This window comes from Pelophylax lessonae, assembly GCF_965119305.1.
Source record: "Pelophylax lessonae genome assembly, chromosome: 7".
Lineage (NCBI taxonomy): Eukaryota > Metazoa > Chordata > Amphibia > Anura > Ranidae > Pelophylax > Pelophylax lessonae.
This window is the reverse complement of record NC_138774.1, coordinates 104,102,017-104,117,505: the sequence shown is the minus strand read 5'-3', so window position 1 is coordinate 104,117,505 and position 15,489 is coordinate 104,102,017. Positions and strand designations below refer to the sequence as shown.

General features: G+C 38.9%; 1 protein-coding gene across 1 annotated transcript; it reads right to left on the bottom strand.

The window, feature by feature from the left end:
• Positions 1–4,187: 4,187 nt before the first annotated feature.
• Positions 4,188–14,040, bottom strand: LOC309560376 (vomeronasal type-2 receptor 26-like; the record flags this gene model as incomplete). Its single annotated transcript, XM_082264007.1, has 4 exons — positions 4,188–5,089; positions 6,245–6,374; positions 10,162–10,227; positions 13,243–14,040. The coding sequence occupies 4 exons, from the start codon at positions 14,038–14,040 to the stop codon at positions 4,188–4,190; spliced, it is 1,896 nt and encodes a 631-aa protein (XP_082120133.1).
• Between the last annotated feature and the right edge of the window lie 1,449 nt (positions 14,041–15,489).

Sequence of the window (15,489 nt, the reverse complement as noted above, 5' to 3'; positions counted from 1 at the left end):
GAAAGATGGACTAAAAGTTAGTCCTTTGGATGTTGGAGAGACACTGAAGACGTATATCTATGCTATCCCAACTTTCAGGGCATCAGATTGTCTGTTGTGGTTCCTAGGGCTTCACTCAAAAGGGCCAGAGCTTTGAGCAGAGTGATTACTTCTTGGATTGTGAACGTGATCTGCCTCTTGTATAAGGATAGGGGGTTGGCCCTTTTGGAAGAAATAACAGCGCGCTCCAAAAGAAGTGTATCAATCTCCTGGGCAGCAGCCACCTGTAGCAACTGAATAAAGTCAATATGCAAGGCGGCAACGTTGTCATCCATACAAACCTTTATTTCTCATTATGCATAGATCCCCCATTATTGAAAACTGTTATCTTATTAGCTGTAGACCATAATTAACCCGATTTTGTTTTTGCAATATCCCACTCTGGTTAGCTAGTTATTTCTCAGTGGTAGGCTGACATGGAGCTGTCGGGAAAAGGGATAATTGAATATCAAATACTTTCTGCAATTTTCCTTTCCTGACGAGCTCCATGTCAGCACAGACTCCCACCCAGAAATCAAATTATGGAACGCCGGCCTGAGGGAGGGTGTCAAATTTATGAGTTAGGTTCTGTAGGTAGGGGTATTGGCGGAGTATACACAGTGGTAGGCTGACATGGAGCTCGTCAGGAAAGGAAACTTGCGGTAAGTATTTGATATTACATTTTCCATTTCCTGATCCCCAAGAGACAATCGACTATTCCCTGGATGAACGTTACATAAAAATATTAGTATGCAGTTACATTATGTGTATCTAGGAAAGAATCCAGGCCTTTCTTAAAACAATCTACTGAGCTGGCCAGAACTACCTCTTGAGGGAGTCTATTCCACATGTTCACAGCTCTTATTGTGAAGAAGCTTTTCTGTATTTGGAGATGAAATCTCTTTTCCACCAGACGTAAAGAGTGCCCTCTTGTCCCCTGTGATGACCTTAAAGTAAATAACTCAACACCAAGTTCACTGTATGGACCATTTATGTTAGTGATCGACCGATATTGGATTTTTGTTGCCACTACCGATACTTTGACCATTGAATATCAGTATTGGCCGATATTTTTGTACATTTAAAATTTTTTTTATTTTTTATTTTTACACTTGACAGGTACTGTTGCGGAGGGATCTGGGGGTCTAAAAGACCCCAAACCCCTCCTCTGCACTTAAAAGCATTCAAATGTTTTGAATGCTGTAATTTTTTTTGAATCTGGCAACTCATTTTACATGGAGACACGATCAGAGCCGAATGCGGCTTTGATTGGGTCTTCTCTTCGGCGGCTGTGCAGGTAGGATGCCCGGGTCTCCCGGTGGGACGGGAGACCCGGGCGAGCCGCGGGATTCGGCGGGAGGGGGGACGTCCCCTCCCGCTCCTTGTAATGACAGCCAAGCGGCTTCTCAGCCGCATTGGTTGTCATTACAAGACAGCCGACCGTCGGCTATGGACACCGGTACCAGGGTGATGCCTCTACCTGCAGGCATCACTCCGGTACAGCACTTTCCCAAAATATCGGCAATATCGGTAACCTCAGGGGCCGATTCCGATATATCAGGGAAAGTGCAGATTGGTCCTGGATATATCGGCTGTGCAAAAATCACTCGATCCCTAATTTACGTATTTATACATGTTGGTCATATCCCCCTTAATCGCCTCTTCTCAAGAGAGAATAAATTCAATTCAGCTTATCTTTCCTCATAGCTGATCTCCTCCATGCCTCTTATCAGCTTAGTATCTCTCCTCTACACATTCTCCAGTTCCCAAATATCCTTTTTTGAACTGGTGCCCAAAACTGAACTGTATATTCCAGATATGGTCTTACTAATGATTTCTACAGAAGCAAAATGATATTCCTCTCTCTGCAGTCCACACCTCTCTTAATACAAGAATGGATTTTGCTTGTTTTGGAAACTGCAGCTTGACATTGCATGCCATTATTAAGTTTATGATCTACCAGAACACCCAGATCCTTCTCCACCATTCACACCCCCAGCTGTTCTCCTAGTATGTAAGACGCATGCAAGTTTTCCAATCCCCAAATACAGAACTTTACATTTATTAACATAACACCTCATTTGCCATATAGTTGCCAAATGAAACAGTGCATTGAGGTTGGCTTGTAAGCTAGAGGCGTCCTGTAAGGATGTGTTTCCACTGCATAGCTTGGTGTCGCCCCCAAACACTGAAATGGTACTTTTAATCACAGACCCTATACCATTTATAAATATATTAAAAAGTAATGTTACCAACACTGAACCTTGGGGTATACCACTGATAACCTTAGACCATTCAAAGTATGAATCATTAACCACTACTCTATGAAATTGGTCTTTTAGACAGTTTTCTGTCCATTTACTAACTGATTTTCTAAGCCTGTAGACTTTACTTTTACACATTAGCCATGTGTGGGGTGTGTACAAGGTTCGCACACAGTATCTCCACCCAATCTGTTTTATTTTACCCTGATCGTGGTTTCCTTAAAGGTATACATAGTCAATGTATCTGATTTTCAAATATGAATATAATATCACATATGTTAAATAAATATATAAAGCAGGTATGCCCTATTTCAAGTGTATCAACTGTTTTTTTTTTTGTTGTTATTATTAACCATCAAGAATGCTCCTTTTTTTTTTTTTATTTATGCAAGCTAATATAGCTTACTTCCAACTTTACCCAGCTGCATGTCTCTAAATCCTATTGTTTATTTTCATCATGTTGTCAGGTGTTTGGCTAAGAATGGAGAGTAAGAGAAATACTGGCTGCAGCTGTTTTCTGCAGCTGCTGCACTGCGGTGCTGAACTGGTTAACAGCTATATCAGTAAGAGGAGGAAGCTGCAGAGTAGGAAGAGTTCAATAGACTGAGTGAGGCAGCACTGTACTGTGGGAACTTTAGTCCAGAGGAGAGAGACTCTACTGGAATCAAGAGCTTTTGAACTGCATCTCCCAGAGGGAAAGGAGGAGGGGAAACAGGATCAATAGCACTGAGTTTGGGGGTGCCAACAGCTGAAGTCATCTGGGTTCAGAAGAGAGAATGGACTAATCTCTGTGTGTGACAGGATGGTAAGTGGCAATGTCACAGGGACTGGTGGGCTACTGCTGTGGGGATTTACTATCTGCTGCTCAAGAGACTGAGCCCTTTAGGAATTGACCATATAGCCATCTAGTAGACTTTTTGCTGAATGCAGGATTGACTGGGACTATTCTCACGTGAACCAACAGTACTACTGGGCCTGAACGCTAGCTGGCTGCAGAGTTAGGACTAAAGACTGTCCCTTTACAGCTGTTACAAAAAGACCTTCAGCTATTGCTTATGCTAAGAGGTAGTTCTCAGGGGGACTTTGCACCATATCCTCGCCATTCTCCTAGAGTGAACTCTAGACTAGTTATATTGTTAATTTTTACACTGCAATTAATGCTTATATGCACTGTTTTTTGCAGACTTTGCTGATTCATGAGATTATCCAAGTCTAGTGGTACAGAACTCTATTATAAGTTACCTTGGTATAGTGAATATACTGTCTAATGGACTGTGTCTGAACATACCTTCTATGTGTTCATTCATGCTCAAACCACCATTAGCAATACATTGTTATTTACCACTAAACGGTCTTGTGTCTATTTCCTGGTGCTACTTCACAGCCAAGTTAAAGCTAATTATGCGTGTCTTCCTTTAAATGCTTGCAAAAACATTAATTCAGCCAGATGTATCAGAGGCTGTTCTTGGAGTCGAGGCGCCAAACAGAGATCCTAAATTACCAAGCAGGTCCTGCAGGGGGTAGTGCTACACTAAAATATGCTCTTCTGTATCTCCATGTCATCCACATTGGTGGAGAAACAGTATCCCCAGTAAGCCCTTGAAATCGGGCACAGTTTGTCACCTTACTAAGTGGGTGCCAAAAACATAAGGCCCAGTGTGCAATTAGAATAGTTTTTGTACTATTTACCGATTTTCTTCATAACTCAAATAAATGTTAATCTTCAATAACTGAAATTCATGTAGTCATGTCAGATACAACAAAGTGGTTCTGCAACTGAGGTGATTTGGTGTTTCTCCTATTAAATCTGTTGTTGATATATTCTGTTTCACAATGAACAATGAGGTACTATTGCAGTTTTATAAATTATAATATTTATTGAGTTTGTCAACTATTAGAATCACACTATAGAGATCCTTTCAATACAAAGTTTTTCCTGTTTTTCTGAGGTTTTATTAAAATTATATAACACTTAGGAACAAATATGGAGCCCAACATCCCAGAGCTTGAAGCCAAGATGGCAAATACCTCAACTGCCACTGTAGAAGTCCCTTTGGCGCTAAGGTACGTTGGGATAAAGAATATCCAAACAGTAAAGAAGACTAGCATACTGAAAGTAATCAGTTTAGCATCATTAAAAGTGTCAGGTAATTTTCTTGCCAAAAATGCAACAACAAAGCATACAGAAGCCAAGATACCCAAATAACCCAATATCACATAGAAAGCAATAGCTGTTTCTTTATCACATTCTAGGATGATCTTTGTAATTTCTGACTGTGTGTTGTATGAGGTGGATGGAGGCACTAAAAGGATCCACAAAATACAAATAAACACCTGAATAACAGAACAAAAGAAAACAATACATTTAGGAACTTTAGCCCCCACCCACTTTCTTAAGTTATTCCCAGGCTTAGTTGCATTAAAGGCTATCACCACAATAAATGTTTTTCCTAAAAGAGAAGATACTGAAATTGAAAAGGTGATTCCAAAAATTGCTTGACGTGAAAAACAGGTCAGCTGTTCTGGTTTTTCAATAAATATAAGACAGCAAAGACAAGAGAGCATGAGTGATACTAAAATTAAGTAGCTGAGATCTCGATTGTTAGCTTTGACAATTGGAGTCTTTTGATACTTAATAAATATTCCAAGAACAACAGAAGCTATCAGTGAAAATAGGATGGCTATAACAGCCAAGACAATTCCAATTGAGTCTTCATATGATAGGAAGGTGATAGCTTTCTTGATACATTCTGTCTTTTGTACATTGGGCCATTTGTCTTCTGGACACTTTATGCACACATCCACATCTGGAAATATAAAGCAAACAGTGTTTACAATATGTTATTTTATCTTATTTTTCTTCTCTATGCATTCTATCATATATGAAATAAAACATCAACTTTTCATCAAACTTTACCAATGAACATATTATGTAAACAATGCAAGGAGCTAAGTGCTAACAGCAAAGTCCAGAACCCCATTGGCAACCAATTAGAATTCCCTTTACTGAAGTCATACCAATGCTGAACAGTTTATTTCAAATCACTAAACCAGTTAGTCTACTTTAATAGTTACAACTATAAAAGCAATTCTATGTAGGAAGTGGTCTATACATGACATAGAATGTCGGATACACGCACATATGGTGATCATCCATAGATAGATATTAAAAACTGACTTAAGAAGAATGAAAGTTGTGGTTTTGACCAGGAGGTAACGCCTGAGCGTCTAAGGAGACCCCTGCCACACACAGATTAGAAATGAGCTCTGCTCCCACTTCTTCCACTTCTCCTCTTTTATTGAAAATGAGAACTGAACTTGTACCTATGTATAGTAATGAGTTCCCTGTATTCTGCCCATAATCAAATTTCATTTGATTACTTTCCTTTGGGCTTCTGGGTCATTCCCTGCTGAGGCCATGATCACATAGACAAAACTAAAGAACTACAGAAGCCTGTACCAGGCTTTGTTTTTCTTGTAACCTAACCAAAAAAATCTTTGACCTATGAGATATTAATGAATCAGAGGAGTATATTACTATATAAACAGAAAATGTGGCCAAACTCCAACAACATCAGATGAAGTGAACTCTATTGTTTAGCAGTAGCACAAGAAATATAGTAGTTCTGCCCAGACTTCCACAAGGCCTGTAGAGGTGCATCTCTATGAATAAGCCCTGTTTGATTTGAGAGGTCATTCTGTGTTTCTTGTTTTGAGCATAAAAGATAATTTCTGGCTGATGTCATTGTAATGCGGCTGGACTTTTTGTTGGTATATGTAGGGAGGTGTGGACAAACTCACACAGATGTAGGAGGTACAGGGCATGGGAGCAGCAGTGTTTCTTTTATAATTCACTAAATACACTACTATAACTGGGAATGTATGGGAAATAATGTGTATAGTAATGTATGAGAAATAAATAAATATATATATATACAAATACATATATAATCAAGACAAACCTGTCTGGTTGGAAAACTGTCCTTCTGGACATGGTAAGCAATCATAACAACAAACTGGCTGTCCTTCCTGGGCAGATTTCCTGTATCCCGGCAGGCACTTCTCACTGCACACTGATCGAGGCATCAGTAGCTGCCAAAATATACATAAAATATTTATATACAAATTCATATGTTTTATTATTATAGCTGAAACTGTTCTATTTCAGAGTTAAATGAGGTACTGCAAACATGCTATGTTGATTTGCAATGACCCATAGCCACCAACCTCATTTCATCTTTTATCAGGTTAAAGTATTATTATTCAATGTATAATGAAAGAAAGCCTTAATTGTAATTCATGTAATTTATGGCGGTATCCCCATCCGGGGGGGACACACATACGGTCGCTGTAGCGGTAGCATACACAGCCTGAACACACCTGGGTTTTAGGCACATGAGGTTACTCACCTCACCTGCCCGTGTTTTGGGTTTATAGGCCGGGGCTTTCTCTCCATTCGGCCGCCACATACTACCTCCTTATGGGACCAAAACTTCCATGATAACAAGCCCCTACCTTGTTCCGTACCTATGTCTGGCAATCCTACTGGGCTTTTTGCTCCAACTACAGCGTACCGATCCCCCTCGTTATTATTTCTTCTAGCCTTTAAGGCTTGATTCATCATAAGGTTCTTTCACCTGAAATATCTCTCTCAGATGTTTGCCTTCATCATATGCTCCAGAAGAAGCTTACTAGGTTAAGCAAAACATGTAGGGCAGCTGGGATTCTACCTAACATCTGCATCTACTATGTACAGACGACCCTTTGGAGACGGCTATCCCTTCTCCAGGGCCGCCTCATGAACACAGGTCATTCTTGTATCACTTGTGATTGCTGTACAAATAATCAATACCTGATAGGCTATGTGATTTGCACAACTGTTTTGAGGCTTTGCCGCCTTATTTTTATAATTGTTGTATATGACATGTTGTCCTTTTTTCTTCTTTTGCGTTTTGTTATCAATGTGCTTTTGTAAATTTTCTAATAAAGAATACACTATTTTAATATTGGTGCCTATAAAGTCCAATCTCTTCCCTCCATTTTCATCACTTTGCAAATTAGGATGTGGCACCCTTAAGTTACCCTCTCTTTTGTGCGCCTAGACACCCTGCGACCTAGGAGCGCACATACTAAATCATTTTGACTTAATTGTAATTCAAAAATATATAGGTGGCCACAATGTGCAGACTATTTGCAACACAAAAACTTTGGGTCGTTCTCTATACTACCCATACATCTCACCCACTGGGACCTAAAATTTAACTTTTATTTGTAAAATTAAGATATTCTATTGTTTCTTTTATTTAATAGATTAAAACATCAAAGTGACTTTTTACTACTAACGAGGAGCACAGAGACCCATCCAAATGGAGTATTATTTAGAGTACTTACCTCAAATGAATTCTCTACCCAGTGTATACTAGGAAGCATAACAGGGACACCCTCAAAACGAAGAAGATGTGTATCTGCTGTTGAATCAGTGAGGTGGGATATTTTACCTGAGCTATAGTGGCTAGCAAAGGACCTGCTATTTTCTATCTGCTTATGCTCACTCTTCATACCCATATGAAGTTAGATATGCTGTCTAAATATTGGTGGCTATCAGAGAAATCTCTCTCATCTAAGCCCACTATATGTATATATATATATATATATATATATATATATATATACAGTATCTCACAAAATTGAGTACAACCCTCACATTTTTGTAAATATTTTATTAGATCTTTTCATGTGACAACACTGAAGAAATGACACTTTGCTACAATGTGTATAGTGTTCAGCTTGTATAATAGTGTAAATTTGCTGTCCCTTCAAAATAATCCAAACCCAGCCATTAATTTCTAAACTGCTGGTAACAAAAGTGAGTACACCCCTAAGTGAAAATGTCCAAATTGGGCCCAAAGTGTCAATATTTTGTATGGCCACCATTATTTTCCAGCACTGCTTTATTCCTCTTGGGCATCAAGTTTATCAGAGCTTCTTAGGTTGCCACTGGAGTCCATTTCCACTCCTTCATGACTAAATCACGGAGCTGGTAGAAGTTAAAGACCTTGCGCTCCTCGACCTTCCATTTGATAATGCCCCCCAGATGCTCAATAGGGTTTAGGTCTGGAGACATGCTTGGCCAGTCCATCACCTTTACCCTCAGCTTCTTTAGCAAGGCAGTGGTCATCTTGGAGGTGTGTTGGGGGTTGTTATCATGTTGGAATACTGCCCTGCAGGCCCAGTATCTGAAGGGAGGGGATCATGCTCTGCTTCAATATGTCACAGTACATGTTGGCATTCATGGCTCCAGTAATCCATGTTCTTAGTCTGCTTGTCTTCAGGAAACTGTTTGTGGGCTTTTCTGTGCATCATCTTTAGAAGAGGCTTCCTTCTGGGATGGCAGCCATACAGTCCAATTTGATGCAGTGTGCGGCATATGGTCTGAGCACTGACAGGCTGACCCCCCACCCCTTCAACCTCTGCAGCAATACTGCCAGCACTCATACTTCTATTTCCCAAAGACAACCTTTGCATATGACGCTGAGCACGTGAACTCAACTTCTTTGGTCAACCATGGTGAGGCCTGTTCTGAGTGTAACCTGTCCTGTTAAACCACTGTATGGTCTTGGCCATTGTGCTGCAGCTCGGTTTCAGGGTCTTGGCAATCTTCTTATAGCCTAGGCCATCTTTATGTAGAGCAACAATTCTTTTTTTCATATCCTCAGAGAGTTCTTTGCCATGAGGTGCCATGTTGAGCTTCCATTGACCGGTATGAGAGAGTGAGAGCGATAACACCAAATTTAACACACCTGCTCCCCATTTACACCTGAGACCTTATAACGCTAACGAGTCACATGACACCGGGGAGGGAAAATTCCTAATTGGGCCAAATTTGGGCATTTTCATTCAGGGGTGTACTCACTTTTGTTGCCAGCAGTTTAGACATTAATGGCTGTATGTTGAGTTATTTCGAGGGGACAGCAAATTTACACTGTTATACAAGCTGTACACTTACTACTTTACATTGTAGCAAAGTATAATTTCTTCAGTGTTGTCACATGCAAAGGTATAATAAAATATTTACAAAAATGTGAGGGGTGTACTCACTTTTGTGAGATATTGTGTATATATATATATATATATATATTATATAAACAAACAAACTATCTATACTGAGTTCCCAAGGTATTTAACTTGCACTTGTTCACCCCCAATGAAGCCTCAATTTAAATTGGTAAAACCTATTGGGTTTTTGGGTATTTTGGCTTTTTATTTGAGCACCTTTTGGATCATCATGGAAAGCATTGAGACCTATTTGAGGGGAAAAATAGTTATTGTACAGTGAGGTTGGCATATCAAGAGACTATTTGACAGTAGTTTTTACTCAGATCAATATGTGTGTGGCATACTTATAGTCAATTCAGGAATGTAGCTAGCTATATGGGTATGCTGTATGTAATATTTCCAGCAAAATATATAACTCAGTTTAGAGCATTTATTTATATATACAGTATGCAAAGTGGGCTTAGGTCAGAAAGATTTAAGTAAGAGTTCACAGATAGCCACCAATATTTAGACAGCATAAATACCCTCATCTGGTTATGAGGAGTAAGCTCAAGCAGATAGAGTATAGCAGTGGTCTATATTTTAGGCCCCAGTGGGTGAAATGCATTGGTAATTAAGCACAACACCCGATTTTTATGTTTGCAATACAATAAAATTATTGCCTATTGGTTTGTTTTAGAAATACATTTGGCCTTTTGCATAGATAGTTTTTATAATAAGTAACACATCTGCCTTCTTAAAAACTGAGCTTGTTACTTTTCCATCAAACCGGATAACAACCATGACCATGAAGGCAATATTTAGCTCAATGAAGGAGACTAACCTTGGCAAACTTGTTTTCCCAGACTATCACTTCTTTATTTATAATGATTTGTCTCTCAGGTGAAGCCTGTAAGTCAAAATGTCCAACTTTCTGTAAATTTGTTGTCCAGTTTGGATAATTGATTGGATTATAAATATCATACCTAATAGATATTTCTTCCTCATTAAAATAGATGTTTTGTCCCAATGTGTTTGTAAAATTAACTCTTTTTATATATTTATGGAGCTGTAAATGACAAATAATATCCAATGCAGTGCACAAACAACAATAACACATCAAAAGCATTTCTTTAAAGTATTTGTTTCTGTCTTTGGACAAATAATCCATTTAAAACAGCATTCCTATTTGTGCTTTAATATAATAACCAACCATGTATCCATCACAGAGTTACCTAACACCCCCATTTTTGTTAAAAAAACCCCCAAAATTTTGGATTCCATTTAAAGAAGGTGTTACTAATTTCCTATTCTTATATAACACTGACTTATCCAACAATATTTGACAGAGTTCATTATCATCATCATCATTCATTATTTCACCTGCCTCAGTGGAGCATCTACAGTATATAGTATTTCCACCACAATTGGACAACACTATATTTTTGGATTTTTTAGAATGTAGGCACCGCACCATCCAAACACACATAAGACCCAAGTAGATGTTCTATGCCCTAAAATCAGTTTTGAAAGGCTTAAAGCTGCACCACAATGACATCCAATAAAAGACAGTAATCAACGTCCTCCAGACCAAGTTAACCATATTCAACTAAGCTTGGTTACATTTTATTACTCCTCTTTCTGGTAAAGGAGGTAATTATTGTTTGAAAGAGTACTCATAATAGATCCCAAACACTAACGTTGAGTTAATAGGGATGCAGTGTTTTAGATCTCCTCTGCTTCACCACTTGGTTGTTTATATTTTGTTAAATAAATGAATTAAAGCGGAGTTCCGGGCACAAAATCGGTATTTTTTTTTTGTGCCCCTCCGCTAGCTACACATAACCTGAAAAGGAATTGGATAGTTATTTTTTTTTTTTTGTACACTCACCTTGTAATCGAAGATCGTAAATACTCACCTCAGGGTACTTCCTCCTCCAGCGCCGCGGCTCACCCCGTCACTTCCTGCCTCGCGATGATTCCTGGGAGCTGAACGTCATCGCTCCCAGGAATCAATGCGACGGCACCGGCCCCGCACGTCACTTCCGGGCGACGCCGCATTCCCCTGCTAAACAGCTTCTGGGCATGCCCAGAAGCTGTTTAGGAATGCGGCGCCGCACCGGAAGTGACGAGAGGGGCCGGTGCGGCGCATTCTGGGAGAAGAAGATGCGGAAGAAGACACCGAAGAGGACCGCGCCGGCTTCAGCTGCCCACAAGAGAGATGGAAACGCTGTGGAAGAAATTTTCAAAGTAAGTATTTCTTCTTGCAGGTAAGTGCGAACCGGGACAGATCAGAGGCTAGCCATTGTGGAATGTGCTAGCCCTGACTGTCCCGGGGGTATGTTCAGCAAAAAATGAGATCTGTGCCCGGAACTCCGCTTTAAGACTCTAAAATTTTGAAAAAAAAAATGTTTTAATAGTTTGTTAAAAAAAATTAGCATGACAGATGCTGGTGGATGCGGGACTTTGTCCCGGAGCTATCCCACTCTACCAGCATTTCCCATGTTTCTTGATACGTCAAACTCCAGACGGTGTATGTAAACTGCTTATGCCCGGGAGCTCTGCTCCCCCCGCACTATACTGAGTTCACAGGACCGCTTGTTTGATACTTACTCGATTACCTTGTTTGTTCACATGTATTCTGAAATGTTTCTGTATCACTAGTCATACAAGTCTGTTTTACACAATTGCTCTCAACTGTTATGTATGCCTTATTCCTCTAATATAAATAAAGAATTTACGGAAAAAAAAATAGCTAACAGGTAATTTTTTTCCTTCACTGATGTGCGCTGATGAGGTTGCACTGATAGGCACTGATGGGCACTGATAGGCTTTACTGATGGGCACTGATGAGGCTGCACCGATAGACAGTACTGTTGGGTACTGATGGGCACTGATAGGCGGCAATGATATGTGACACTAATGAGGAGGCAGTGATGGCCACTGATTGGCAGCACTTGTGGGCAGTGAAGAGCAGCACTTGTGAGCACAGTGTGGTAGCACTAGTTGGCACTGTTGAGACTGCACTCATAATCAGGACACTGATAATTAGTCTTTACCCCAATATGTATGTGATCAGCAGTGTTCTTTTAGCAGTGGGTGTGTGGTGGGTGCGCTCATGTGACGCCATCATATGATGGCATCCCAGAACTAGACGACCACGCTGTAGCTGTTATTCAGCTATAGCGCAGTCAGCAAGTGGTTATTAGTATTTGTACCCTATATCCCATATAGGATACAAATATCCCCTATATCAGCCAGGTGTGTATTCCAAAACTTTGAAAAATCAGAAGGTATGAAAATTCTCTTAGGAGTCTGGCAGCTTTTTTTTAGTATCTACAATGACCTTCCAATAAATGCTTGACAAGGAAGTTCTCAAAGGGAAGGGTAGTATTTCTTAAGCCCTTTACGTAAATGTTATATTTATCACTAATGTATGTGGATGATTTGAGCACATAGTGGTGAACACTAATTAAGGAAGCAGTCTTTTAGATATGTGAACACAGGCCTGTTTTTGCTTTTTTAAATAATTGAGCATATGCAAGCAAATTCATACCAAAGGACACTTTATAGACTGATGCATTATTGTTTTGTTTTGGTAATGTTTTATAGGGGTTTGATATGATATGCTGACTCTTAAAATTGCTATAAAAACAGAGGAATACTAAACTAAGGTATACTAGCACACTAACATTTGGGAGGCGGAACAACTTTTGAATACAATTTTGTATATTGATACATGTTCAGAGAGTGTGTATAGGTGTGAGCGATCCGCTTTGTAAGTTTTGTAGTCCTATAGCACTTAATAGGACAACATAGTAGCGCACAAGTACACCCATTTTTAATTGTACTGTAATGTTTTAGAAAAAATTAAATAGTTTTGGTAAGGTTTTGATCAATATTATCAAATTACTTTTTTTCTTACCTTCCAGCCTTTTAAATCTTGAAATTTTAATTTATTTATATCCTGTAATCTTTCACTTAATGGTGTTTCTTGATACATCTCATGTAATGCATAGGCTACAGCATATACAGAGTTGTAAACAATATAACTCATGCCAGTGAACTTAAGGTTACAGTGAGACCATATGATTTGCCTTCCACTCTCCAAACCTGTGCAGTTTCGGTTTCTTGGATTGAAAGGACATCGGTTTTCACATAGTTCATCCCACCATGTTGTAAAGGTCCGACCTGGCGGGAATCGGCTTGGGTTAACCTCCTTGACAAATTTTATAAATGCTGGGTTTTCATTTTTTTGCATGATGAATCTTAAAGATCCATTTACAACTGTGTCATTTACCACGTTGAACATTCGGAAACTGGACTCGGCAGTATGTATCCAGACTTTTCCCGGTATGCTGGTAACATGAACATTCAATTCCAGGTAGTACACATTATTTTTTGAGCCATACACAAGAATAACATTTGCAGTTGACCGTGCAATAGTTTGCTCTATGTCTTTGATTCTTTCGGGACTGTAGTCATTTATAGAAGGTACTAGTTTAATAAATTCAACGCATCCCCCACTTTCTACAATCATGTTTTTAATAATCTTTATAGCATTTATGCTGCTATCATCATCAGCATATATAATACCAACCCACATCCAACCAAAGTGCTTCAGTAAGGCTATAATGGCAACATACAAAGCTTTCTCACTGGGTACTGTACGGTAGAAATTTGGGAAGTTCTGTTTGTTGCTCTGAAGAGGTTCTTGGGACATGAAACTTATCTGCAAAATATATGAGTATGATCATTATTTGCTTTTCTAAGATATAATATATTGATTATATTTAAAGTAACTCACCCCCCCCCCCCACAAAAAAGAAAACTCAGCAGAATGGTTCCTACAATGACAGACTCTAAATACATACCTCTCTGGGAGTAGACAGCGAGTCTGACCTCCCCTCTGTTCAAGTAATACAGCATCTAGCAATGTATTCACATTCAGCACACATCTGGGTGTACTGGGTGCCTGGTTTACTGTTGCGTCCCATGTACTGTAGTGAGGTAGGAGTTGGTGGGAGGAAGCACAGCTTGATGTGGGGCACGCAGGGAATTTAACACTTTTAGAAGATTTGAAAGCCAAAGACGTTGCTGGGAGTTGTATGATTTGAACACATCAGAGTTTAGACGTGCCACTTAGCTATGCAGCTAATTTTTGTTTTTACCAATAATCAAGTAGTAAAATAAAGCATTTAATGCAACATTTATTTAATTTGTGGGGTCTTCTGTTTGGTTACCTAATAGTTTCATTCTCTACCCTCCTGTTTCTTCATATGACTAGTATGGTACCACTGTCTGGAACTCCAGGAAGCTACACATAGCAACAGGTAATATAAGATAAGACTAAAGGATATCATACCTGTGGGTATTTGTACATGCCAAAAATATTGGCATATTGTATAGAAAAGCTAGATGACATCCCTTCAATGACAGCTGCAAGAACTCCATATTTGTCACAATTGTAATTAGGATATTGCTTAGTGTTCCCTGAATAAATGCGAACAGCACCTTGGACAGTTCTGAAAAGGTCAACATAAGAATCGTATATATTATAGCCCAAGGTTACATTTGTCAATATGTTTGGGTTGCTGTTGATTTCATCCACAGCGAACACCAAGCTTAAGAAGTTGTAAAAGTCTTCAAGCAGCATACTGAAATTAAAAATAAAAAAAAAATGTACTTAAAAACACATACTAGAAGTAATAAATGAGAACATTGATGTCTACTGTATAAACCTTAATAAGGTTATTTGCTTACGGATGTTAATTTAAATTTCTGTTTTTTTTTTTTTTAATTATATTTATATTATAGTACAATTTGTATATATGGGTAGTAGATGAACAGCAGAGATAGGCACCAAATTCCAAAATTACAGAAACTGTTGATTTGTACAAAATAAGGGATTTTTATTTATGTTATACTTTATTTGTAGTGTAATATTTTAACATTAAAATAAATGTAAATTCAGTCACATTTAGTTTGCTAAAGCACTGTGTCTTATAACGGAATATAATTTGATTTATTAAAAACTTGTTTTCACCTATCATTAGTTTTATCCCAGTACTCCATATCAACAGTAGCCTCTTTGAAGTGGCTTTTTTTTCTAGATTTATTCCAGTGATGGCTACATGCCATTTCTCAGAGAAGCTTTCCTTATAGGGACAAC